The 25,013-nt window shown below is 39.4% G+C and overlaps 1 protein-coding gene across 5 annotated transcripts in view; it reads left to right on the forward strand.

Annotated features, from left to right (window-relative positions):
- The window catches only part of zfyve26 (zinc finger FYVE-type containing 26), an 82,856-nt gene that overhangs the window by 10,701 nt on the left and 47,142 nt on the right, over positions 1–25,013 (forward strand). For 4 of the 5 annotated variants that reach the window (XM_033026908.1, XM_033026911.1, XM_033026910.1 and 1 more), the window contains exons 7-20: positions 455–619; positions 2,668–2,756; positions 4,198–4,361; positions 5,731–5,922; positions 7,177–7,884; positions 9,897–9,989; positions 12,214–12,279; positions 13,595–13,746; positions 17,702–17,894; positions 19,159–19,422; positions 19,900–20,019; positions 21,385–21,549; positions 22,244–22,468; positions 22,694–22,799. In XM_033026908.1, coding sequence (XP_032882799.1) covers positions 455–619; positions 2,668–2,756; positions 4,198–4,361; positions 5,731–5,922; positions 7,177–7,884; positions 9,897–9,989; positions 12,214–12,279; positions 13,595–13,746; positions 17,702–17,894; positions 19,159–19,422; positions 19,900–20,019; positions 21,385–21,549; positions 22,244–22,468; positions 22,694–22,799 — 2,702 coding nt within the window. The remainder of the gene's footprint in view (positions 1–454; positions 620–2,667; positions 2,757–4,197; positions 4,362–5,730; positions 5,923–7,176; positions 7,885–9,896; positions 9,990–12,213; positions 12,280–13,594; positions 13,747–17,701; positions 17,895–19,158; positions 19,423–19,899; positions 20,020–21,384; positions 21,550–22,243; positions 22,469–22,693; positions 22,800–25,013) is intronic. The other variant, XM_033026909.1, reaches the window with a different exon arrangement.

The following is a 25,013-nucleotide window of genomic DNA, read 5'->3' on the forward strand; positions in this document are numbered from 1 at the left end:
CATGGTAGTTACTGTAATTCACTACAGATGGTTTTGACAAAATGGTGTTTACAATTGTAATTTAAATAATGACACTGAAACAAAGTTGAGTATACATTCGTCATAAAACAGAATGTGTACATGATACAATATTTGATGGAAATAAATTGAGATTGATCCTTTAATGCCAGAAATGAATGATAATTTAATTTTCAGGCATTTGTTTTCTCCACGGTGGATGTAGTACTATTTTGTAAACACTGTCAGTGTCATTAGTCTAAGTTTGCCAATGTCTCACTCGCCCTCCTCTCACAGCTCCAGGTTTTACTCAAGGCAAAGCAGAGCAGCAGTAATTTCAACAGGATCACCACTTGGACGATGAACTATATGGTTTAAGAAATTGTGCTCGAATGAGAGAAGTAGCTGAATAATAATTTTATGAATATACACTGATTGTGTACTCATTTTTTGGTAGGTTACTGCCTTGCAGTTAATAAAGCGGGAGGACTACAGCACTTTAAGTAAATTGCTGAAGAACACTTTTAAGCCCTTTGCACGACTCTTGGTGTTACTGGGATGGAGTTATTGCCAAAGTTTGGAATCAGCTCAGACTCTACTGTGTACTCTTCATGAAAATAAGGTATAGTTAGCATTGGTAGTAGAGTCTTTCAGTTGCTTGCTCACTGCATTCTCATAGTTATTCATTGAGATTCAAACCATTCAGGAAGAATGATGATTTAAGTAAACGGGGTCCCAAGTGCAAGTTATTCTCATTTTGATTTAATAGCAAGGATTATAAATGAAGACAACATCATGCTAAAGTTTCATGTTACTTTCCTAAACTTAGCAATTTCATTTCTGCAATAGATATATATTGGAAGATGTTTATTCCTATCTATCTATCTATCTATCTATCTATCTATCTATCCATCTATATATATCTCAGCTGCTTCCAATAATTTATATATATATAATTTATTTATCCATTCATTTATTTATTTATATATATATAAAATATAAATATATATATATATATATATATATATATATAGCAGCTGAGATCTAGACCAGTTTACTCATTGAGTTCAAATTCCAGCTGAGACTTCTCGAGAGTTTAACAATTACAAACTGTTCTCCTGCAGCTTTAAGATTTTCAGTCAGCTCGGTGAAATTAAAAAATGGATCCAGTAGTGCCGTAGCCTTGATACTTCAGGGACCCGGGATCAAAAACATACAGACACAGCAAGGAAGGAGCCTATTCTGTCTGCCTTTGTTTGTGGTAGATGCTTTGTTTCACGTTCTGAATTTTTGTCCTTGCTCTTATAGTTCACAGGTACCTCAAACTACTTTTCAAACATTATTTTTGCTTTCATTACTTTTTAAGATCGAGCAGTCCAGATCCCTATAATTCCTATCTAGATCTTTCACTCCAAAATTTACGCTATCTAGTAATTACCCCATTCTTTAGAGGGCTTAGATTTTCTCTACCTACTCTATTAAAATCAGTTCATCCCTTAGCTTTCTCTCTTACAAGAGTACTAGTCAGATTTTTCCTCTGCTCATAACTGAAATCCCTCAATACTGTGGTAACATCAGGTACATTTCATCTGTATCCTTCCTAGGTCTAGGGCACTAAGACATATCTAAACACCTATATAACTTATTTTCTATTTTGCTCCTTTCTTTGGAAACCTGAACAATCAAAGTGCTTTTTTTAATCACTTTATCAGCATGCCCTGCCACCTTTAAGGATTTGTATACATTGACACCAAAGACTCCTTTTAAAATGCTTCCATTTGAAGTGGAGTTGAGACCAATGGTCAGAACAGACAGGACCCTACTGAAAGGTTGAGGCATCGAGGGACCATCTTTTTTTATGGTTCTGAGTGTTCTAAACGTCCTCGCCATACACCGGTGTTTTGTGAGAGCGGTTAGATCCAAGCTTCAGTTCAACCAACATCGGTCACATTATCCGGACAGGCGGCGGGGGATCAGGAGCTGATGTGAGGCATCGGCGATGCTCTGGAATCCTAGTCGGCCGCCGCCGAGCAGCGGGGTCGTGGAGGCAGCGCCCGACCCGGGGAGTAGAGGTGTCAGTTCTGCCATTGGCGAGCGGAGAGGCACCAGCTACCGCGGCCTGCTCACCTGTTGGGTGCTGACTCCTCGATCCCGGGATCCAACCACTCTCACACAACATTGGTGTACGACGAGGACAGTAAGAACACTCAGTTCACTCAATGCAAACTTTAGGTCATTTGTTCCTTGTGCCCGCGGAAATCTCCAGCGCGGTCGAGACGAGGGGGTTCTGAAGTTGCATTCTCTCGATTGAGGACATTTTCTCGATTCTCCTAGAAGCAACGAGCCATGGCTTTACCAGTGGTTGTCTGCGTAACTGAAACCTCTCTTCCCCCACCTCTCCCTGTCTCCCACTAGCATCAACCCCTCTCTCTCGCTGTTATACCCTGCTCTCCCCCGCTACCAGGCACCCCGTTCACTTTTTTAAATTCTCGAATAACTTTTGAAAAATCCCATGATTCCTTGGGTATTTTGGAATACCGAACTGGCTTATTCCGGAATAATTTGAAATTGGCAAAACAATACAACTTTCCTTGATTGTATTTCAAGAGGCATTATAGTGCGGGTTTGTAAATAAACAGCTCACGTACATTTTGATGTTCTTTCTTTTAGGATTTGTATTGTGATGCTGTTCTGCACAACTTCTGTTCTGGATTGTCTTCTCAGATTGAGGTGCTTGAGTGGTGTTTAAAAGAAAACAGGTAAAGACCTTGTTATTATTTTCCCCATCATCACGTCACTCTACCCCTGGGGTGTTTCAAGTTCAAGTTCCCATTTATTGTCACACGCACCAATTAAGGTACAGTGATATTTGAGTTACCATACAAGTAAAAAGAACGCAATACACAATAAATTTAACATAAACATCCACCACAGTGGAATTAACTTTCCTCACATGTGATGGAAGGCAATAAAGTTCAGTCATCTTCCTCCTTTGTTCACCCGTGGTGGTCGGGGCCTTGAACCCTCAGCACTGCCTCTGCCGACAGTCTGCTGTTCAAGCCCTCTCGTCGGGATGATCGAAACTCCGGTGTCGGGACGGATCGGAACACTCCGCGGCATGGAGCTCCCGAATCGGCGTTTTCTTACCGGACGGAGACCGCTGGCTTCACGGTATTAAAGTCCACAGGCCCACGGTCGAAGCACTTCTACAACGATCCTCGGCAAAGGGTCAACCGCTCTGCGATTGTAAGTCAATGCCGCGCTTACGGCTTGAAGCTCCGGGGCCGGTCTCCAGGAAAGGCCGCACCAATCCAGTTGTTAGGCCGTGGGGAGGGGACGGAGATGTGACACGGAGAAAAATCACATCTCCGTTGAAGTAGGTGACTGAAAAAGGTTTCCCCCGATTTCCCCCTCCCCACAGTAAAACATACATTTTAGATACTCAAAATAACAAAAAAAAAGTCGAAATAACGCACAGGCTGCTGGTGAGGCTGCCATTGCGGTGCCACCTGGTGGTTATAAATATAAATGACTAAATGCCAGCTTTACATGACTAAGTAATTCTTTTCACATTGTTAAAATAATAAATCAGTTAATTATTGGCTGATAAATCCTTTTGGCCACGCATGTGGTTGCATGTGGTTCATCGTCTGTGCTATTTTGGCCGACTCAAATAAGAGGACTATTCAATTTTTGTGTCACAGGACAGGTACTGTGGGACTATCAATAAAGGTTCTTTCTTCTATCCTCTGGAAAATGTAGCCAGTAGGAAGTTGAACATCAGCAAGATGTTTTTCCAAATCTACAAGAAACATTCCTAGCCCCTGCAAGAGTAAAGGCAGTATTTTTATCGGGGCTCTTTCAATTTTGTCCATTTTCTTCATTTATAGCTGCATTTCCTTGTGCATCATTGTAGCCTAATAGTCACACTTTAATAAAGCTGCCTGATTGGTCTGGCCACCATTTCTACAGTACATTAATAGGGCAGCAGGGCAGTTTGGTGCATGACCGAGTCAGCAATTTCAAGTCAAGTTTATTGTCGTATGCATAAGTACTGTAATGTACAGGTACAAAGAGAAAGTAACACTCCAATTATAGGGACAATTTCTCATGCAGATTTTAATTGACCTCATTGTCATGTTTGTTTCGCATATGTGTCTTGATTCGTGTTCCTGTTCTTTTTTTAAATACATTTCTTAGATACTACATTCCTGAGAAGAAATTTATTGATCACCTGCACAGTTTGGATTGCCATTCTGCTTTGTATAGTCTGCATCATTTTACCAACCTACCTGCACTGAATACGGAAGATGTCATTGATTTACTCCAGAAACGATCTGCTAATGATAAGGGTGATGTTAATTGTTAGTTTCTTTTGGTTATCCTGAATTGTTATAAGGCATTTCTGTGGCATTAACCTCAAGTACTATGTTGAATGCAAATGTGTAATTAAAGAACAGAAAATGTTTGGGAGTACTCAGCTGATTAGGCATCGGATTTGGCAAGAAAAACAAAGTGAATTGTTCAGATTCATCAGAGCTCGGAACAATTAGAGAGTTACAGGGTTTTAGGATGCAGAGGAAATGATGAGGAAAAATAAAAGGGAAGATCTGTGGAGGCATGGAAGATAGAAAAGATTAAATGAAAATAATAAAGTGGTAGTCCAATGCATTAAAAGCCTAGTAGAGGTGTAAATGATTGAAATTGTTGAAGAACTTTGGGGAAATATGGAGTAGAAAATGATGGAATTTTTCAGTGCTTAACTTTGTTGAATATAACTGGCCTCCACTACTATCCCCACATCGCACAACGTAAATTCACTTGTATTCTGGCAAGGCACTATGCAGCCTTCTGGACTTAAAATTGAGTTTATTGATTTCACATGATAAGCATTTCCATTAACATTGTTTCAGATTTCTGGCATTTCTTCAATAACTCCAATAATCATTCTGCATGTACACTGTTTCTAGTGCTTTTTTGCTATATTATTGTTATATAGTTTGCTCTTCCTCATACCCTATCACAGACTTCCTTTTACTCCATATTAAAATCTGTTTATCTCTTGGTGTATTCACAATTTGGATGTGAGCTCATAGATCTGAATTGGTCGCTCTCTTTTTCTCCTCCTTGGTGCTGGCTTGTCTTTGCTGAGAGTTTCTGTCATTTTCTTTCATTTCAAATGTGCAATACTTGTCTACTTAATTCTTGAAGTTTGATGGGTAATGAATTCAGTAGGCAATTTGCAGTTACACCTGGTTGAAAGATTTTTTGGGGGAAACTGAAAAGAGATGTACTTTATCTTTTTAACGATGAAACTTCTTCCTGAGTTTTATACATTCCTACTCGGCTAAAAGTAAAGGCAGACCATGTTCATTAGGAGATGTACAAGAGTGGTGAGCTGTCTTCTCCATGTGTCATATTTCTCAGTCAGGAATTTGTGTTTGGTGATGCAATTTTCTATCTGCGTGTAAGTTCTCTACAGCATCAGCTCTGACCATCGTTCTTCGTAGCCTAATTTACAGGAGTAAATGCAAAGCAATACAGCAAACCATTTGAGATTGTTTTGTTAATGGGAACTCGTACCTGAAAAAAAAACATTATTATTTTTTTCTTGATGACGAGTTAGATGGTTTAGATAATTATTTATTCTGAGTGGATAAGTTCACCAATATAAATATCTCTTTGTAAAATATTTGTTTCCTTTGCATTACTTGTCTCTTTTTGGTATGTTAGGCGCAAGATGTCTGGGCATGACGCAGAGGCGGAATGTGACATTGTATCAGGCATTGTGTGCTATTAAATATGCCATATATGCACTCTGTATAAACGCACACCAGCCAACTTCATGTAAAGAGTGTCCATATTGGGCGTTGGATGCAGCTGTTAAAGATGCTGTGATTGAAAAGGATCAATCTGGTAGTCAAGGTAAAAATAAAGCCATTGGCAATATCTTTCAATCCATCTTTTCTTTCTCGTCCGGAAGTTCATGTAGTTTAAAAATTAGCCTAGATATATTTAAATTATTCTTTTGAAAATGTTCAATTTTAATTTTGTACGTTATATTCATTAATCATAGCAATCTTTTGTGCCCAGTTGGTGCCATTGGTTCTTGTCCTCTTGAGCGACAATTACAAGTGCATGTTGCTGCATATACAACCGCCAGCATGTTTGTGTATCAATGTGCCACCATAATTTGCACTTATTGGGTTGTTATACAATTTATACTATTCTATTACTATAATTCAGTCTTTATTTTCCAATTTAAAGTAATAAATTCAAAGATATTGTGATATATTAGGTTTCAACTTTTACTTGTAAGAGTTTGCTTTAGATTAAAAGCTTGTCAATCAATGCAAATGTTCAGTTTTTCTTTCTTCTTTACTTTTTCATTTGACAAATATTTTTATGTTGAAGTTACTGATTTGTGAGTGGAATCTGGTTTATTTGGGCTAGCAACCACTCAACTAAGTGACCACTTGGGAGAGCATTGACCTCAAAGTCAATGGGCAATTTGCTTGAAACATAGAAATAGGTGCAGGAGGAGGCCATTTGGCCCTTCGAGCCAGCACCGCCATTCATTGTGATCATGGCTGATTATCCACAATCAGTAAACAGTGCCTGCCTTCTTCTCATATCCCTTGATTCTGCTGGCCCCTATAACTCTGTCTAACTCTCTTTTAAATACTTCCAGTGAATTAGCCTCTACTGCCTTCTGTGGCAGAGAATTCCACAAATTCACAACTCTCTGGGTGCTTTTATTTTGAGGCACGACATTGCAGACGCTGGAATCTGGAGCAAACTGTTCGTGGAACTTGGCAGGTCAGGCAGCATTTGTGGAGGCAGATCTCATGATGTAGGGTTTCAACCTGAATCGGCAACTATCACTCTGCCTCCACAGATGCTGCCTGTCACATTGAGTTCCCCCAGCAGTTTGATTTTTATTTATCATGTTTTCTCCCCTGTCCGTTTCATCCCTGCATGTGCTGCGACTCAGACTGAATTCAGTAGAAATCAAATAACTAATGTTACACCACCTCAATTTGTGTGACTTGAGTTTAGTAGAAGGAGCACTTCAATAACCTGTCAGACTGAAATGAATGTCAGATGTAGAAACGTTTAGTAGCAACATGGAGCACACCTAGTTTTAAATAATAACACAATCTTTATTTATTCAAACAGGTGGCTCTGCCATTTTCAAGTTGTATTTATCCAAATGCCAGGAATTTCTGCAAGTGCTTCCTGCTCCTTTCCGTCTGGAGGTGTTGGAAAATATCTTCTCATTATTGTTCTTGTCTTATAATGACCTCATTGGTGATAAAGCAGGACTAGAACAGCAATTTTGGCTTGAAGAACTGGGAGACACGGAACAAATACAAGTGGTGAAGGAATTTGGGTTCAATGTAGGACAGCTGGAATCCACTGTAAAACTTGTGGATTATAACGTCTCAAATTGTGAGCATTCAAATACTGGTTTAGAAGAGAATGCCACACAGAAGGGCTCTGGGATGGTCCAGGATGACTGCACGCACAAGTTTAAGAATATATTCTCAACGTCTAGTAAGTTTGCAGAAAATGATTCCTCCACAAAACAGCTGGGTGATATAGATCTGAATCATTTTATGAGCAGCACCAGCCGCGGTAATGACTTTTTAGTAAATCCAACAACAATGAATATATTTCTTGAGTTGATAAAAGGTCATCTGGAGGCAATGAAATGCCACGTTCCTTGGACAAGTGACAATGTATCTGAAGATGATATCCAACTAGTGGAGTGCCTAAACTGCTCGATTGGCACAGATTCCTTTGGAAGCCGGTTAGCTCAGCTTTCCAGGTATATCTGTGAAGCCCAATGGCGATACAAAATAATAACAAGCAATAACACAGCTGGTAAGAATCTTGTCATTATTAAATATACATGAAAATAGCTTTCAAAAGTTATCAGTCCTAAAATGACGTGTTAAAATATTGGTTAAAGAACACTGTTTCAGTTTTTTTTTTAGATTACTTAAGGATATTTGGATTAGTAATCATTGTTGGAGCTGTTTTATTTTTAAGTGTCCCACTCAGTTCATTGCCAAGCTCTGTCCTGCCCTTCCTATCTTCTAGCTTTTTTTCTCACCCCCCCCCCCCCACAAACCTCAACAATCGGTCTGAAGAAAGACCCTGACCCAAAAATGTCACCTATCCATGTTCTCCGGAGTTGGATGCTACCTGACCAGTTGAGTTACTCCAGCACTTGTCTTGTTTTCTGCCACCATCTGCAGTTCCTTATATCTACCTTCAGGGATGTTGGTACCCTTCCAGTTTAAATGTAACCAGTCCTTCTTCAAGAAGCAATCCCATTGATCCTAGTACTTAAAGGCCTCACTCTGACCAGTTTTTTAGTTATGCATTAATCTGTCCTATTCTATTTGTACCCTCGCTACCATGTGGCAGAGGGAGTAATCCCAAAATATACAACCCAAGTGATCCTACATTTGTATGGTTTATCCCTTTTTTTGAACAGTGATGTAAAGTTTAGACAGAATTTGTAATTCTTTAGTCCTCTGCCTCTTTCCTTAAGACTAATGGGCCTGTCCCACAGGCAACTTTTTAGGCGAGTGCAGGATACTGCGCTCGCCACATGGTCGCCGCATGTCGCTGGTGGTGTTGGGTGAGTCTCCTTTATGGTCACGAGGAGTTCCCGCATTCTGGGAACCAGTCACGGCCACAGTATGGTCGTTGTAAAATGTTCAACATGTTGAAAAAAATTGTCGCAACCAAAAATTGGTCGCCATGGAGATAATCGATAATCTTGTAGGTGCAGTTGTAGTGGGGCCGCCATGTAGTTGTAGGTAGTCGTAGGTAGTTTTAGTTAATCACCTTTGCTGTCCGATCATTTTCATTGGCTCATTGGGGAAAAAAACGTAAGCAGGAGTTTTCAGAACCAAGGATAACCGACCGGTAATGTTAAATGTCTGCCGAACTTCACAGCTGTGTATCCCTGGCATATTAAAAGTTGTCTGGCTTCTTAAAAGTTGTACCCACCCCTTCTCCCCCGTTCTCCACCACTCTTTTAAATGACTTACCGTACAGTGTGCTAGCCATCTTAATTACAGCGCCAACCTTCCTTTTCATTGCGGTGTGTGTCTGTATCACCTTGGCTTTGCACCATGTGAATTTCAGACAGTGTTTTCCCCCCCCCGCTTGCCCTGGCCCCCCACCTTTGCGATGTGTTTGTGTGTGTGTGTGTTCCACTCTGACAGTCGCCGTTCCAGTTCCTGGTTTTTCGGGCGACTGCCGGCAACTTGACCGTTGCCGGCAGTCCGCTGAAAAATCGCCTGTGGGACAGGCCCATAAGGATGACTAGATTTTGGCTAGAGCCTTCAAAAACTGGAAGACACAAGAAAATTGGATTTTGTTCTAATGTCTACAATTTCTCAATTTTGTTCTAATGCCTATGATTTCTCAGTGATTGTTACAACATCTGGAAAATTGACAGTTAAAATACAACTAATCGCTTTATTTTTTAAAGGTCTGGAATAAAAAGGGATGAAGTTCTGCAAAGTTAATATAGATAGTTAGGCAGAAGATTACAAATGTAGGATCACTTGGGTTGTATATCTTGGGATTACTCACTGTACTACATGCTAGCAAGGGTTGGTTTTAAGTTTGGTTTTAAAAGAGTACTTTGGAACTTTACTGCTGCAAGTTGATATTTTCGAGGGAAGAAAAAGTACTGCTTTGATGAAGAAACTCGATCTACCATATTTTTATTACTAAATTGTTCATTACCCCAAAGTTTATATTTCTTTTTTTGGGGACGGCTCATGGTGCTAAAATTGGTTTATAAACATGTGTTGTTGCTGGTGCTGTGTGTCACAAGTTAGATCAATCTGTAATACATTTTTATTTTGCAGAAGGAGAATTACGGTCATTCACTAAAAAGCATCCATCTCTGTCAAGGCGCTCTACATTGAAGAGAAGAAACAAAGCTCAAAGGAACAGAATTGGTAAGAAAAGCAATATTTCCTATATTCCTTTAAAGATGTCGAACAAACTTTTACTTTGACATTAATGGTTAGACTTGCAGTGCTCTGTTTTATTATTGAGTAAATATGATCTTGATTTCAGGCATGCACACGTGCACAATTAGACAGAAATGCTACAATGATGTTCATGGCCCTTTGTTTCTCTCACAAGCATTTATAACCCCACCATTCCTACAGAAGTTGCATTGAAATGTGAGAAGGTTTCAAAACAAAAAACTTGTAATTGCTTGAATTTTGAAATAAAACAAAAAATCCTGGAAATATTTGATAGGATGTAGAGCGAGAAAAATGGAAATAATGACGGTTGTGGAACTTCCATCAGAACTTGGAAAAGTTAGAAAGCAAACAAGTTTAAATTGTAGGGGAAAAAAATGGTAGAGGCATAAAAGGAAATGTCTGCTAGGTCGGAGTCCAAGGGAGACTGAATGATTTAAGTGGTGAGAAAAGGCTTGCTGGATTGTAACTTATGTGTCTGGAGAAGCTGTGAGTAGAGGCAGGTGAATGAGAACAGAGGAGAGAGAGAAAATCAATGCTTGACTTATAAGATACTGAAGACTGCAGTTACTGGAAATTTCATTCAAAAGATAATATGGGAGAGAAAAATAACCAAGATAGTGTTGTATATTAATGACTTCGTCAGAAGTGGTCATTTTTAACTAACTGGTTTTCTCTTCCCATTCCCATATTGTCTTTTTGGTCCTGGGGTTCCTACATTGCCAGAGTGAGGCCACATGCAAACTGGAAAATAGCACCATGCATTCTGCACAAAAGGCCCGTTTTCATGCTGTATCTCGAAACTAAACTAGACTTATCTTAAGCTTTATTGGAATAGTGTATCATGCCATAGATAAACAGGTTAGAATGAAGGATTGAGGTGAAAGGGTGAACAGAACCTCAGAGTAACCACAGGTACACAAAAAAGCTGGAGAAACTCAGCAGGTGCAGCAGCATCTATGGAGCTCCATAGATGCTGCTGCACCCACTGAGTTTCTCCAGCTTTTTTGTGTACCTTCGATTTTCCATCATCTGCAGTTCCTTCTTAAAAACTCAGAGTAACCACAATGGACTGAACACGTGTAGCACATTGCAGGGTGTCCTACAGTCCATGAGGGTGACCAGAATGTTCCAGTTGCCTGTCACATTAATTTTCCATCCCTGTCCTACTTGACTTTGTCTTTGGACTCTTCCATATTTTAATTGAAGCTCAATGAGGAGCGGTATTGCATCTTTCAACAAGACATGTTGCAGCTTTCAGGAGTGAACCTCGAATTCAACAATTTCAGATAGCTAGTCTTTCCTGCATCTATCAGAACGGCTCATGCTAATGAAACCGTGATCAAAACAGAATGATAACTTTGTTTTTCACTCCCCACGGAAGATGTCTGACGCTTGATATTTCATCATTCTCTTTTATTTCACATTTTCATCAACTGCAGTCAGTGCCTTAATTCCAGCCTCATTTTCCTTCTCTTTCTTCTGTTCTCATTCATCTCTATCTACTTGTGCCTCCTCCAGACAGATTAACTGCAACTAATAAACCTTCCTCTACTTTGAACTGGACCTGTCACAATTTGTTTTCTAACTTCTCTGGGTTCTCATAAAAGTTAACTGAACTGAAAATTTCATTCAGATTCTCTTTCCACAGAAGCTGCCTGACCTGAGTATTTGCAGCATTTGTGTTTTATTTATTAGCATGAAATAATTGTACATATCCACTTCCAGATAAAGATAGTGTTACTGCATTCCGATGGAAATTAATATTTAATAGTATGGTAAGTCGTGCTTGTAAAACTTGTAGCACAAACATTAATTTTGCAAGTGAAAGTCTTTCACTTTTCCTGAGTGTAATTAATATTGAAATATAAAAAGAAGCCTGTTATCACCTCCTCTCAATCCCACATAGGTTTGCTTTCTGTATGAATATTTCCTTATGCTTTCTGCTTGAAAAGTTCCAGTGATTTTGTGCTACATTATTATGATTCCTAGTAGAAGGTGCTGTACTGAATCAGATAAAAGATGAGATTGAGCCTCTTGTTTAAAAGCTTGCAAAATATCTATGGATAGCAGAGAGTTCATTATCACATGAAAATTTGGTTTGTCTCATTTGAGATGCTGTATCTCCTAATTTGTTATCAGTTATTTTTCACTCTCAACAATTTCCTCTCTTAATTTTCTGTCTTAACAGAACAGAGTTCTAATTCTCAGTTGACAGTGGAGAGTATGAGTGGTGATTTAAGTACCAGCACCTCAGGTATGTTATGGATAGCAGATTTACAATTTAAAGATCGCAGCAGTAGTTTTATTTTGTTTATGAGCAAAGTAAATACTGTCACCTCGTTGAGTTGTTTGAATCATATAATCTTTTGCCAACAGCTGGAATGCTGTCTGATTGGATGCCAGCATAAATAAACATGTAAAATAAGAGCAGCACCAGTCCTTTTGGCATTTTTGGGTCTGTTCCATCTTTCAACATGATCATGGCTGATCATCCACTTTGCTTGATCCCTTCAGCTTAAGTGATATATTTCTCTACTCATTGAATGCATTTAATTGGCCTCTGCTTTCAGTGATAGCCAAGTTCCAAAATTATCATAGCCGACTCACTCTATACTTTCGTGGTGTCTTTAATCAGATTCAACACCCTAGTTCCTGACTCTATTACTTCAATTCAATGAAGAATTCTATGATGTAATGGTCACTCTTCCTTAAAGGATATTGCACAAGATTGTGGAATGGATAATTTACAGTACGCAGTCCATGAAAGTCTGTTCTCTTGGAGGTTCCTCGATATATTGATCTGAACAAAACAACACACGCAGACACGTTCTCTCTCTTGATTTAAACAATCTGAATGTAGATTAAGGACACCTATGAGTACCGCATAAGTATCGACAGTTTCCCATTTTATTCCATCCCATGTTTTTCTACCCCCTGATTAATCTTAATGCCAATCGAACATTTTATATCATAATTTTCCAAGCCTGTGTCTTCCTCACCATTGAATATTTCTACCTTGGATATAAAATTGAACTGTTGTCAAGATTTTTTTGTGTTTATTGTGTGATTTGTTTTGAGGTATACAGTTTACTATAGCAGCAGTTCAAATCCACCTTCTCAAGAACAATTAGGATGAGTAATAAACCTTGGCCCTGCCAGAGACATCCATATCTGACAAGGAATAATACATTTATCCAATTTCAATTTTCCTAATGAAAATATCAGTAGGAAATTGTTCAGAGTGTGTCCTATCACTGTTCGAATCCTTGCTCTGTCCGCTGACAAAATGAATTTGAAAACGTTGCATACTTCGTTTTGGTACTGATGTGGCAGGGAAGAGTTGTGTATGACATTTTCTCAGAGTACCTTTTAACAACAGTTACAACAAAGTATTGATAGCATATTTAAGTGTACATAACTGAAATACAATTTCTGTTCATCAAAGCATAAAACTATCAATTTTTTTGTTGTTTAGTTGAATGTTTTTGAAAATATACATACCATTGGCTTCTCTTTGCATTTTCCAAAATCATGTTTCAGTTCATACTTATTGATGTTAAACACTGCAGATGGAGGTGTTGTAAATTTGACTGCAACAAATGAACATGGGATTAAGGCTCAAATCCCCCATCGTAATCTTCTACTTCCTATGATGCTGGCTCCACCAGAGTCCCTTCTCATATCTTGTATCCTGAGAGAAAACTTTTCCCAAGCACATCAGGTAAATTGGAATTTAGTTTCCTGGATAAAGAATGTAATGACCAATCCTCGTATGTAATTTTCAAATTGCGCTAAGAGTACGATGCTGAATGTGGAAACAAATGTTTGCTTTCCTATTCTTTCCATTAGGGACCTTCCTCTTCTATGTATTTGCTTTGATATAAAATGTTGCATAAATGCTTATTGGTACTCAAGTTAGTCAAACTAATGGTAGACAAAAGTGCTGGAGAAACTCAGCGGGTGCAGCTGCATCTATATTAGTCAAACTAATATTAATTAATCATCATTAGTATGATTCTCCTCTGTTGTTCCCTGTCTTCATTCACCACTCCTGCTCCTAATCCATACTCATCTTGTCAGTTCTACATCTTTCTATGGAATTGCACATAAAGAATGATTGTTTGAATTGTTTGAACATTGGCACGTTCTTAACGACTACTAAATCATATTCAAGGATAAATTGTTGATCAATGTTTTTTTTAAAAGATGTGTTGACTGCCACTGTGCTCAGGGAAGGGAGAGCTAGCTGTCTTTGAAATTTCACATATTAGAAGCAAACCTGATTTATTTGGACTCAAAGATAGACATAAAATGCTGGAGTAACTCATAATCTTGGTAGCTACTCACAATTATATTTCACTTTTTTTTTAGAACTTTTTTTTTATGTTGCGGTGATGGAATAGTTCTGTCATTTGATGTTCAGAGAAAATCCTGACAAAACCAGAAGATAAATTATATAACTTTAAAGAGCCTCATTTGCCACATTGTTATCATTAAAATAGGAACGTAGTGAATGGTATTATCTAAAAAGTGACGATCATACTATTAGTTCCTTGACATTAGTTTTGATAATTCATGGACACCTGATACTGCAGGCAACTGTTAATCTTGTTGAACATTTTAACAATAGGAACAGGAATTGGCCACTTGGCCCCATGAGTATATTCTGTCATTTAGTCATATCAGGAATTAGCAGTTTCTAATCTATTTATTCCTTAATTTTAATATCCCCGGTGAGAATAAATCTACCTGTCTCAATTCTGAACTTTAACTCTCCCTCCTATTCCCAATCTGACATTTTTGTCCTGGGCTTCCTGAATTGTCAGAGTGAGGCCCAGCGCAAATTGGAGCAACAGCACCTCATTGGAGGAACAGCTCCGACCGTCGGCCTGCGGCCTATAACATTCTGAAGCCGCGGTCTCCGGTAAGGAAGCGGCTGCTTCAGGAACTCCAAGCCGCGAGTGTGTTCGATCTGTCCCGACGTCGGAGTTTCGAACATCCCGACGAGGGGGCATGTACATCGGGCCGTCCGTAGCGGCGACTGCAGAGTGTTCATGGCCCCGACCACGGGTGAACAAAGGAGGAAGACTGACTGAACTTTATTACCTTCCATCACCGTGAAGAAATCTGTGGTGGATGTTTATGTTCAATTCTATTGTGTGTTGAGTTATTTTTAATTGTATGGCTACATGGTAAATTATTTCACTGTACCTTATGGTGCATGTGACAAATAAATGTGAACCTTGAACCTCATATTTCACTTGGGCAGCTTACACCCCAGCGGTATGAACACTGACTTCTCTAACTTCAAATAGCCCTTGCTTTCCCTCTCTCCATCCCCTCCCCCTTCCCAGTTCACCCACCAGTCTCATGGCCCTGTCCCACTGTACGAGTTCATTCTCCCGTGTTTGCCCTGATTCGAACTCGGAGATTTACGGTAATGGCTGCTCGTAGGTACTCGTAGGTGGACATTTTTCAACATGTTGAAAAATCTTCATGAGTCTTCCCGAGCTTATCGCGTTTCCCGAGTACCTGCTGTTAGCTTTACGAGCCGCTAAGAGACGTCCCCAGCTCCGATGTACCAGCTACGTACATTCTACGTGCTTCCACGCCTTTGATTTATTTTTAAAAACTCGGGAGAGCTCTTGAATGAGCTCGTACAGTGGGACAGGGCCATTACTATCTCCGACTGCATTCTATCTCTGTCCCACCTACTCCCCTGACATCGGTCTGAAGAAGGCTCTCGACCCGAAACGTCACCCATTCCTTCTATCCAGAGATGCTGCCTGTCCCGCTGAATTACTCCAGCATTTTGTGTCTACCTTCAATTCTGCACTTTATTGTTCTCAGTTGTTCAGCAGAGTTTTGAGAGTTTGACCTGTTCTTCAAACATCCTTCTTTGCATTTCTGACATCACCCTTGCATGATTAAGCATAACATTTAAGGTTATGCTGCTAATTCTTGCTATCCTAATTGTTTCTCCTTATCAACTCTGTCAATATTCTTCATTTTCTTAAACCCTTAAAAGAGAATTTTTCAATCCTTTCCATACTCGGGAGACCGAGAATCTGCTCAAGCAACCTGCCTTAATAATTTTCTATTTAGTGCTGATATCGTTAGAGAATCTTGGCTTCAACGCGTTGATCCTGAGCTGCTTTGCCTAGAACTGAACACAATATTCTTAATGAAGTTTCTTACAAGTTTCTACAAATAATGGCCGTTAAAATCATTTTTAATTAAGGAAATGGTAAATAAGTGACTTACTAACAAGGTATTGAGGGATAGTTTAATTGTTAGGGTGGATATTTTGATTTTTCTAGCAAAACAAAATCAATATTTTGTTGACCACCTATATTCAGTTTGGTAACTAAAATGTTAATTTTCTAGTTGAATTAATAACACCGTGATAAGTTCAGTACATTTCTGGTTTGACTGCTTTGAAGATAAGATTGTGCTGACATAACCACCTGTTCTAACTGGGTACTCTGCAGTATTCTTTTACTTGTCTAGTTTCAGCAGGTGATTTAGACTTTCCATGAATCAAAATGAACAATAAGTCTCTCCATTTGCTGTTGTGTGGACAAAGGAATACGTCTCTTTTGAAAATAATAAATTCCGTGTACAAAGAACCGCAAATGGTCTCATTATGGAAAAAAAATCTGCCATCCTAATTTGGTTTGGTCTACGTGCAACTCATTTCATACCAATGTCAGTAACAATTAACTGCCCCTGAGCTGACCTAGAAAACCAAAGGCAATTGTCCTTGCCCTTTCTTTTCTCTATTTCCCCTCCGCCCTTCATCTTTAATCTACTCCCCCATTCTTATCCGCCCAGTCACCCCTCACTTCAAGGGCCATATAGTTACAACATTTTTAGATTTTCATAAAATAGTGCTTTAATAACTTTTTATATTTTATGACTAAAAGTGGAATGTAATAAGTTGCACATCAAAATAAGATTCATTCTTGCTGTTGTATTTACATTCTTACTGAGTTTGCAGCATCGAACTTGCTGTTTTTGATTGGATTTTGCTTTATGCATCCAGCCAACTGTTCTCACCACTGGCGCAGTACTTAACTGTTTCAGATCTGTAAAGCTGAGCTTTCTTACTGGGCCCATTGGTGAGGGCTTCAGCAATACCAGAGAATTGCACAAAAAGAACAAGAACACATGGCGGGTGTTTGGGATAGGAAAGAGTGTGTCCAGAACAAGCACCAGCCACAAAACTACTGAAAATCTTTCACACATAGCCTAGCTACGTTGGAGTACATGCATCCAGAGATGCTGCTTGACCTGCTGAGTTACTCTAGCACATTGCCTTTTTTTATAAACCAGCATCTGTAGTTCTTTGTTTCCAGCCAAGCTACGTCGATTCCACAAAAATTATTGCAAATGTAGAATTTAAAAACTATCTAACTTCCATTCTTGTACCTCACATTATCGCTATTGAAATGAATGGGTCTGTGGATCAAGTGCTAAGCCTCACCTGACATAGGATCTGTGAACTGCTTCCCCAGTATAAAGATTCTGAAATCTCAGCAAGTTAATGGTCTTAACATTGCATCTAATTTACTTTAAAGCTGTAGCAAGTAATAATTTCATTGGTGCATATGACAAATAAACACTCTCCCTATTTGCGAGAGTGTCTTGACAAAACCATTATGTATTCTTTGCAGGTTGCTTTGATGTTTGAAATGCAATCTTCCTACTGCTATGGTGAACTGATCTTCATGGAACGATACCAGCAAGTGATCTGTGAACTTGCTAGAGTAGAGCAGAAAATGGAGAACCAAGGCATGGACAGTGTTAATCGCAAACTAAGTGTTGGTCGGTTCACACTTCAAGCAATCGGTGATGCTGCAGCAGCAGGTAGCTATCAGATTCCTTTGTAGTTCAGCATATGATTTTGGACACCTGGATTGTTAATGCCTGAATTTTGAAAGCATCTAAGCAATGAAAGCTGAAAGTTGCTTTGGTTATTTGGGAATAATGTCAGTATTTTTAGTTTTCATAATCATAATCCTAATAGTACTTTAGCCAAGTATGTTTTGCAACATAAGAGGAATTTGAATTGTCATAGTCATACCAATAAAGAGTAACAAGACACCCAAATACATTTTTAACATGACCATCCATCACAGCGACTCTCCCGCATTCCTCACTGTCATGGAAGGCAAAGAAAGTTCAATCTTCTTCCCTTCTTTGGTCTTCCGTGGTCGGGGCACTCGAACCTTCCGTTGTTGGGCAATCTTGGCTCCCGCAGCCGGCGGTCGAGCCCTCCGCATCGGGGCAATCAAGCTCCCGCATCGGAGGGATCTCAGCTCCCAGCTCCGGGCGACCGGATCCCGGGTCGGGCTGGTCGAACCTTCTGCGACTTTGGAGCTTCCCGACATCAGTCTCTACCCGAGACTGCGAGCTCCTCGATGGTGGAATCCGCAGGCCGCGGTTGGAGCATCGATCCCAGGCAAGGGATCGCAGGCTCTGATGGTAAGTCCATGGCCCAGCGGTGGTTCTCAAAGTCAGTCTCGAGCAAGGCCGCCAGCTCCATGATGTTAGGCCGCAGAGCGACCTGAGAATCGATCCAGAAAACAATTGCATCTCCGGCAATGTAAGAGATTGAAAAAAGTTTCCCCCGACCCCCTCCCCCCACATAAAACAAACCAGAGAACATTAGCACATACTTTTAAAACACACTAAAAATAACAAAAAAGACGAAAAAAACAGACAGACTGTTGGCAAGGCTGCCATCGCTGACGGCATCACCCGGTGCAAAGCAGTATCTTCAAAATTTATCTTTACTTGTTGGGTGAGATGCTGCTATCACCTTCCCCATAGCTAACAATGGTACATTCTACATTTTCCTTGAACTTTGTCCCCTTTGATCTATCGTTTTCACACCTTACCCATATCTCTGTCTCCCTCTACCCTGATTCTCAGTCTGAAGAAGGGACTTGACCCAAAACATCATCTATTCCTTCTCTCCAGAGATATTGCCTGTCTCGCTGAGTTACTCCAGCATTTTGTGTTTATCTTCGGTATAAACCAGCATCTGCAGTTCCTTCCTGCACATATGTTACACTATTAGATTACTGGTATTTTGGTCGATTATCACGATAATATCTTTCATTTATAGGAATGGTGTTTTATTCCATTTCTGATGTTGTTGAGAAGTTGATTAATTCGTCTGAGGTTGCCAGCTCAGCATTACTGGAGGACTTCTGGAAGAGTAAGGTACAGATTGAGCCAACCAACCCTCTCCATGATGTCCTGGATGACCTCAGTGCTCCTGCAATGGCTGTCTTTGATCTTGCTTGTACCCAGTGCCAATTATGGAAAACCTGTAAACAGCTGCTGGAGACTGCAGAAAGGAAACTAATGGCAACCTTTGAGGCAAAAGGCAAGATAAATGTTTTTTGTTAATTGAACAGAATGTGAACAAACCAAGGTGCTAAATATTGCTGGAAATTTGAACCAGTCTTAATGTTGTTTTGATTAATTTAAGAATAAACTTGGTGCTGTGATGGTGCCGATGGAAGGTTGCAATTGAATGGAAAAAAATTGATTTTTTTTCCAACGTATAAAATCTTACCTATTAATATTGAACCTTCCATGCATGAAGATGCGTCAAATTCAAAGTGTTAGAGTACAAAATAGCCCAAGCTTCTATTCAGAAGGAATCTGCAATTTACTTGACTGATCTCCAGTCCCTCGAGACACATTAATTCAAGCACGTACATATGTAAAATGAACTCAGTTCAGACCACACCGCACTTTGCTATTCAGTTATTTATTGTGTTTTCATATATCACTGTTTCTGTATTCAGTCATCAAGCTTCCAAACTGATCGATTATACTTACATTGTGTGCACCACAGGTAGAAAACTTGATTCTGCTGGTTGTCATCCCGATGGAATCCAAGGTTTTCCTTCAGTCCTTCAACAAATGAGCAAAATCCTGAACTTTTCTCATAGCTCACATGGACCAACAAAAATCAGTAAAGTTACCTTCCTTTCTCTTAACTTTACCTTCCTTAGGTTTATGGAAATATGCTGTAATTTTCTTCTCTTTTATCTTTGTCTCCAAAATTATCTATTTTGAAGAAGCTGTTCAAATTACTCCAGTTAAATTTGAACATTGAGTCCAACTCAAAGTTGTATATCCTCTATTGGTAAGAATTCCCTTAAATATAAAATGTGCGACGCCCCTTAGTCCAATATATGCTAAGAATGTTTTATCCATTAGGAGTATAAAATTGATTGCTTGTATTTACAAATTACCTAAAATACACAATGTTTTTTAGGTTAATTTATGTTTGCCTCATCTGTAAGGTGTATTCTGGTGGTGCCTAGTGTGACAGCTACAGTCTTGTGGAAAATACAAAAAAAAACACAGAAGTGGATAAATTAATAGAATTGTAGGTGCTTAAAGCTACTAATAATATTAGAAGAGAAACACACTTATCTTTAATAGCTAGACAATAGGTGCAGGAGTAGGCCATTTGGCCCTTCAATGTGATCATGGCTGATCATCCCCAATCAGTACCCTGTTCCTGCCTTCTCCCCATATCCCCTGACTCTGCTATTTTTAAGGGCCCTATCTAGCTCTCTCTTGAAAGCATCCAGAGAACCTGCCTCCACCGCCCTCTGAGGCAGAGAATTCCACACTCACCACTCTCTGTGAGGAAAAAGTGTCTCCTCGTCTCCGTTCTAAATGGCTTACTCCTTATTCTTAAACTGGCCCCTGGTTCTGGACTCCCCCCAACATCGGGAACATGTTTCCTGCCTCTAGTGTGTCCAAGCCCTTAACAATCTTATATGTTTCAATGAGATATCCTCTCATCCTTCTAAACTCCAGAGTGTACAAGCCCAGCTGCTCCATTCTCTCAGCATATGATAGTCCTGCCATCCCGAGAATTAACCTTTAGATTGGGAAAAATTGAACAGGTACACTGGCTTTCAATATTATTTTTAATAACAAATTTCCAACTTTTTAATGGTTTTCGCGGAACATTTTTAGCTAAGGAATTTCTATTTGACATTACAGAAGGCCATTTTGGCCCATCGAGTTAATGCTGGCTCATAGAGCAATCCAATTCACCCGCTGATTTACCTTGCAACCTATTCTTGCATCAACTCCCCCAAGATTGTGCCACTCACCTACACATTAGTGGCCGGCTAACAATGGCCATTTAACCTGCCAACTGCACATCACCCACCCAGTTACAGGGTGGGTGACAGCACCACAGATCAGGACTGAACACTGGTCACTGAAGCTGTGAGGCAGCAACACCACAAAATATGTATGCAAGTTGTATGTGAAGAATGTTTGGTAGTAGTTCATCGTTCTCATGTGTTGCCAGAGTCCGCTGATGACAGAGTTACCAGACACCTCAGTTGCAGCTTGACAGAGCTTCTATTAGCTTGTTACACTGAACTTTCTGAAGACTGCGTCACTTCACAACTTAACCTTTCAGAGTGCTTGGAGCAGGTGATACAGAAACTTCAAACAGCCATAAAGTCCACAGGTTAGTAATAGAAATGGAGTCTGTCTCACTCCAATATGTGATTTCTGAAATTCAGAACGATCTTGCAGTTATTCATGGTGTGTATACCAGCAAGATTTGTGGAACTGACTGTATTGTTCTACTCACTATATGTCAATAGTACTGAATATTTATTTTGGAACCAAATAGTGGTTAACACAGCCATGGCGGACCAAAGGGCCTGTTCCTATGATGTAGGTCTTTATGGCTCTCTGACAATCATCTATTATTTTCATCATATAGATAAATACAGCATCTTACAGCTTCCATTGTCCCTCATATCCAGATTTGTGTAGCTAGACCTTGCCTCAGCACATACACATTGCAAAGTTAAGGAATTAACAAAACTTAAGGAATATTTTTTTAGAATTAGGATTAGTATAAATTATTTTCCTGAGGTCTACCTTTTGAATATATTGATTGGGGATATTCGCACTTCAACAACTGTTAGTTCTAGTGCTGGCCTACACTCTAAATTCATTCCCAGTTGTAGTGCAGTATGCCCATTCTTTTGCAGCACTTTTTTGTCTCTTTTTAGGAAAACAATAATGTCCTTGTCGGAATTGGATATCTGTTGTAAGGTTCTTGACATATTCTGTAGACAATGCTGAAGCAAACATAAAATATAAAGCACAGCATGAATTTTAAAAAAAAAAAACTTTTTTGTCTGTCTTAGAGACAAAAACGAACATACTCAATTGCCTTGAACAAACAAGTTCTCGATCTCAGGATTCAGAAGGACACACGATTCGTTCCCAAATGAAGCAGTTGCTGAAGAATTTGGATCGACAGATTCAAGCTTCGACGGAGAATCAAATTAGACCAGACTACGTGCGAAGCATGTTTGATTATATCAACACCCTTTCAGCAGTGCTTGTTCGAAGTATGAACCGAGATACTGGTAAGGCCTATGAATATATTAATCCTATCTTTTAAGTATTCAAAATTGCATTGATTTAGTTCTATTTTTTAAGTGAGACCTTTATATAAAATCATGTCATATGTATAAAGCTGACAAACAGTTGGAGGAGAGGAAAGAGAAAAATAATAGTAGTAAAAATTGTGTTAATCTTGGGTAATTTGAGTTATTGTGTAGTTTAATTGTGATTTTGTTTTTAAATCTCAGATCAACTTGCAGATATAAAAGTAGGAAATCCTTTCATAGTTCTGCAGCAGACTCCATCGCAACTTTTTGCACATTTGCTTTTTGAGAAGCCAACTTCACCTGACCGGTATGTAAAGCTGTAATGGTTTTTCTGATTTCCATCATGATGTTAATTGTTTTAGTCACTTAGTTTGTTTTAGTTTAGAGTGCGGAAACAGGCCCTTAGGCCCACTGCGCCGACTAGCGATCCCCGTGCACTATCCAACATAGAAACATAGAAAATAGCTGCAGGAGTAGGCCATTCGGCCCTTCGAGCCTGCACCGCCATTCAATATGATCATGGCTGATCATCCAACTCGGTATCCTGTACCTGCCTTCTCTCCATACCCCCTGATCCCTTTAGCCACAAGGGCCACATCTAACTCCCTCTTAAATATAGCCAATGAACTGGCCTCAACTACCTTCTGTGGCAGAGAATTCCAGAGATTCACCACTCTCTGTGTGAAAAATGTTTTCCTCATCTCCGTCCTAAAAGATTTCCCCCTTATCCTTAAACTGTGACCCCTTGTTCTGGACTTCCCCAACATCGGGATCAATCTTCCTGCATCTAGCCTGTCCAACCCTTTAAGAATTTTGTAAGTTTCTATAAGATCCCCCCTCAATCTCCTAAATTCTAGCGAGTACAAACCGAGTCTATCCAGTCTTTCTTCATATGAAAGTCCTGACATCCCAGGAATCAGTCTGGGACACGCACGCGCGCACACACACACGCACGCACGCACCCTCAGACACAGACACACACACAAACCCCACACAGGTCATGAGGAGAACGTACTAACTCGATGACAGACAAGCACCCATAGTCAGGATCAAACCCTGGTCTATGGTGTTGTAAGGCAGCAACTCTACCGCTGTGTCACCGTGCAGCCCTCGTTTGATTTGCACGCAGTGTACAAACTGATTTTGATTAACCGTTAATCTGCAAATAATTACCTGTGGTATTTGCGATGCACATTTTGTTCCTCAAACTCCTTGACGTGAATGTTCTGAGTTATTCATCTGACTTTGAAAGATATAATTTCACAATTGTTTCAATCAGGCAGAGTATGTAAAGTTGATTTATTTTACCTTTCCAAAGTACTGGAGTAATTTAGCAGGTCAGGCAGCGTTTCTTCACATAAAATTAATCAACTTGAAATGGAAATGTAGCAGTGATGTCAGAAAGCATAAATTCAGAACAAAAGATAAATTTTGTTGTGCTACATTTATAATATGAACTTCAGGTTTTGCAAATGGAGGATAAAGCTGTAAAATGATATAAACATGTTTTTGAATTCTTTGTGGATAGTTGAGTAAACCTGAAATGTACTTGATCCATATTCTGGAAATAATCTTTTGACTGAATTGTTTTTGTGAAGCTCCTTAATGCTGTGCTATAGGTGTATCCAGCTTTTACAAAGTGGGAGATTTTGTTTTAATGCCATTTATACTCCTGAAACATTTTATTTTCTTGTTCAATGTTTTCATTGGCAGAATATGGTGATAAAGTATATTGAAGAGAAGCAAATGCATCTAAATACAGTTAGTAATGTTTTCTGGGATTTTCTTATATCCCTATTGAAGCTCCTTGAACCATTCTGTCAGAAAATCTGAAAGCCATGAATTTTTGCTTCTTATTTTGTGCCACAAATATCTTCCTGATCACACTATGACAGTGGACACCATGGCACGGGACTGGCAGCATGATTTGGAGCTTGGTCTGTAAGCATGCATAAACATATACATCATCTGGATGCTACAGCTTTGTCAATTTGTGCTTGGGTGTCTGTGCCCTTGGTTTCTGGTGTAGGATGAGCACTTAATCATTCCCTCTTGTGTATAGTTTGTTGAAGGTAAGGGGGAAGGGGAATCCTAAGGGGTAAGATTCAAAGATGTGTTGGGACAAAAGTAAGTTGTTTTTTTTCACACTAATCCTCACTGCTATCATAGTCCAGATTATGGAAATAGTTAGCATGGCACTGGAGAGTTGCCAGCAGGATTTCTGGAAGGAAGTAATTTGAGTTTGCACAGTGCAGTACTTTCAATGAATCTAATTAAGATATATAATTATGGTCAATAGTGCCATGTAAGTGTTTTTCATTTTCTACATTTTCTGTTTAACCAATTCCAGCATATTGGAATATTTGTTGTCCCTTGTTGTGCTACTGCAAGTAAGAACAAGTAAGAATTGATTAGGATCACATCATTATGAAGCAAACACAGGATGGAGCCAATTTTCTGCAAGCAGGCGAAACTGAGGAGAGTGTTCCATAATTCTTCCCAGTTATTGAAATGCAAGGTG

The sequence above is a fragment of the Amblyraja radiata genome, chromosome 9, assembly GCF_010909765.2.
Source record: "Amblyraja radiata isolate CabotCenter1 chromosome 9, sAmbRad1.1.pri, whole genome shotgun sequence".
Classification (NCBI taxonomy): Eukaryota; Metazoa; Chordata; class Chondrichthyes; order Rajiformes; family Rajidae; genus Amblyraja; species Amblyraja radiata.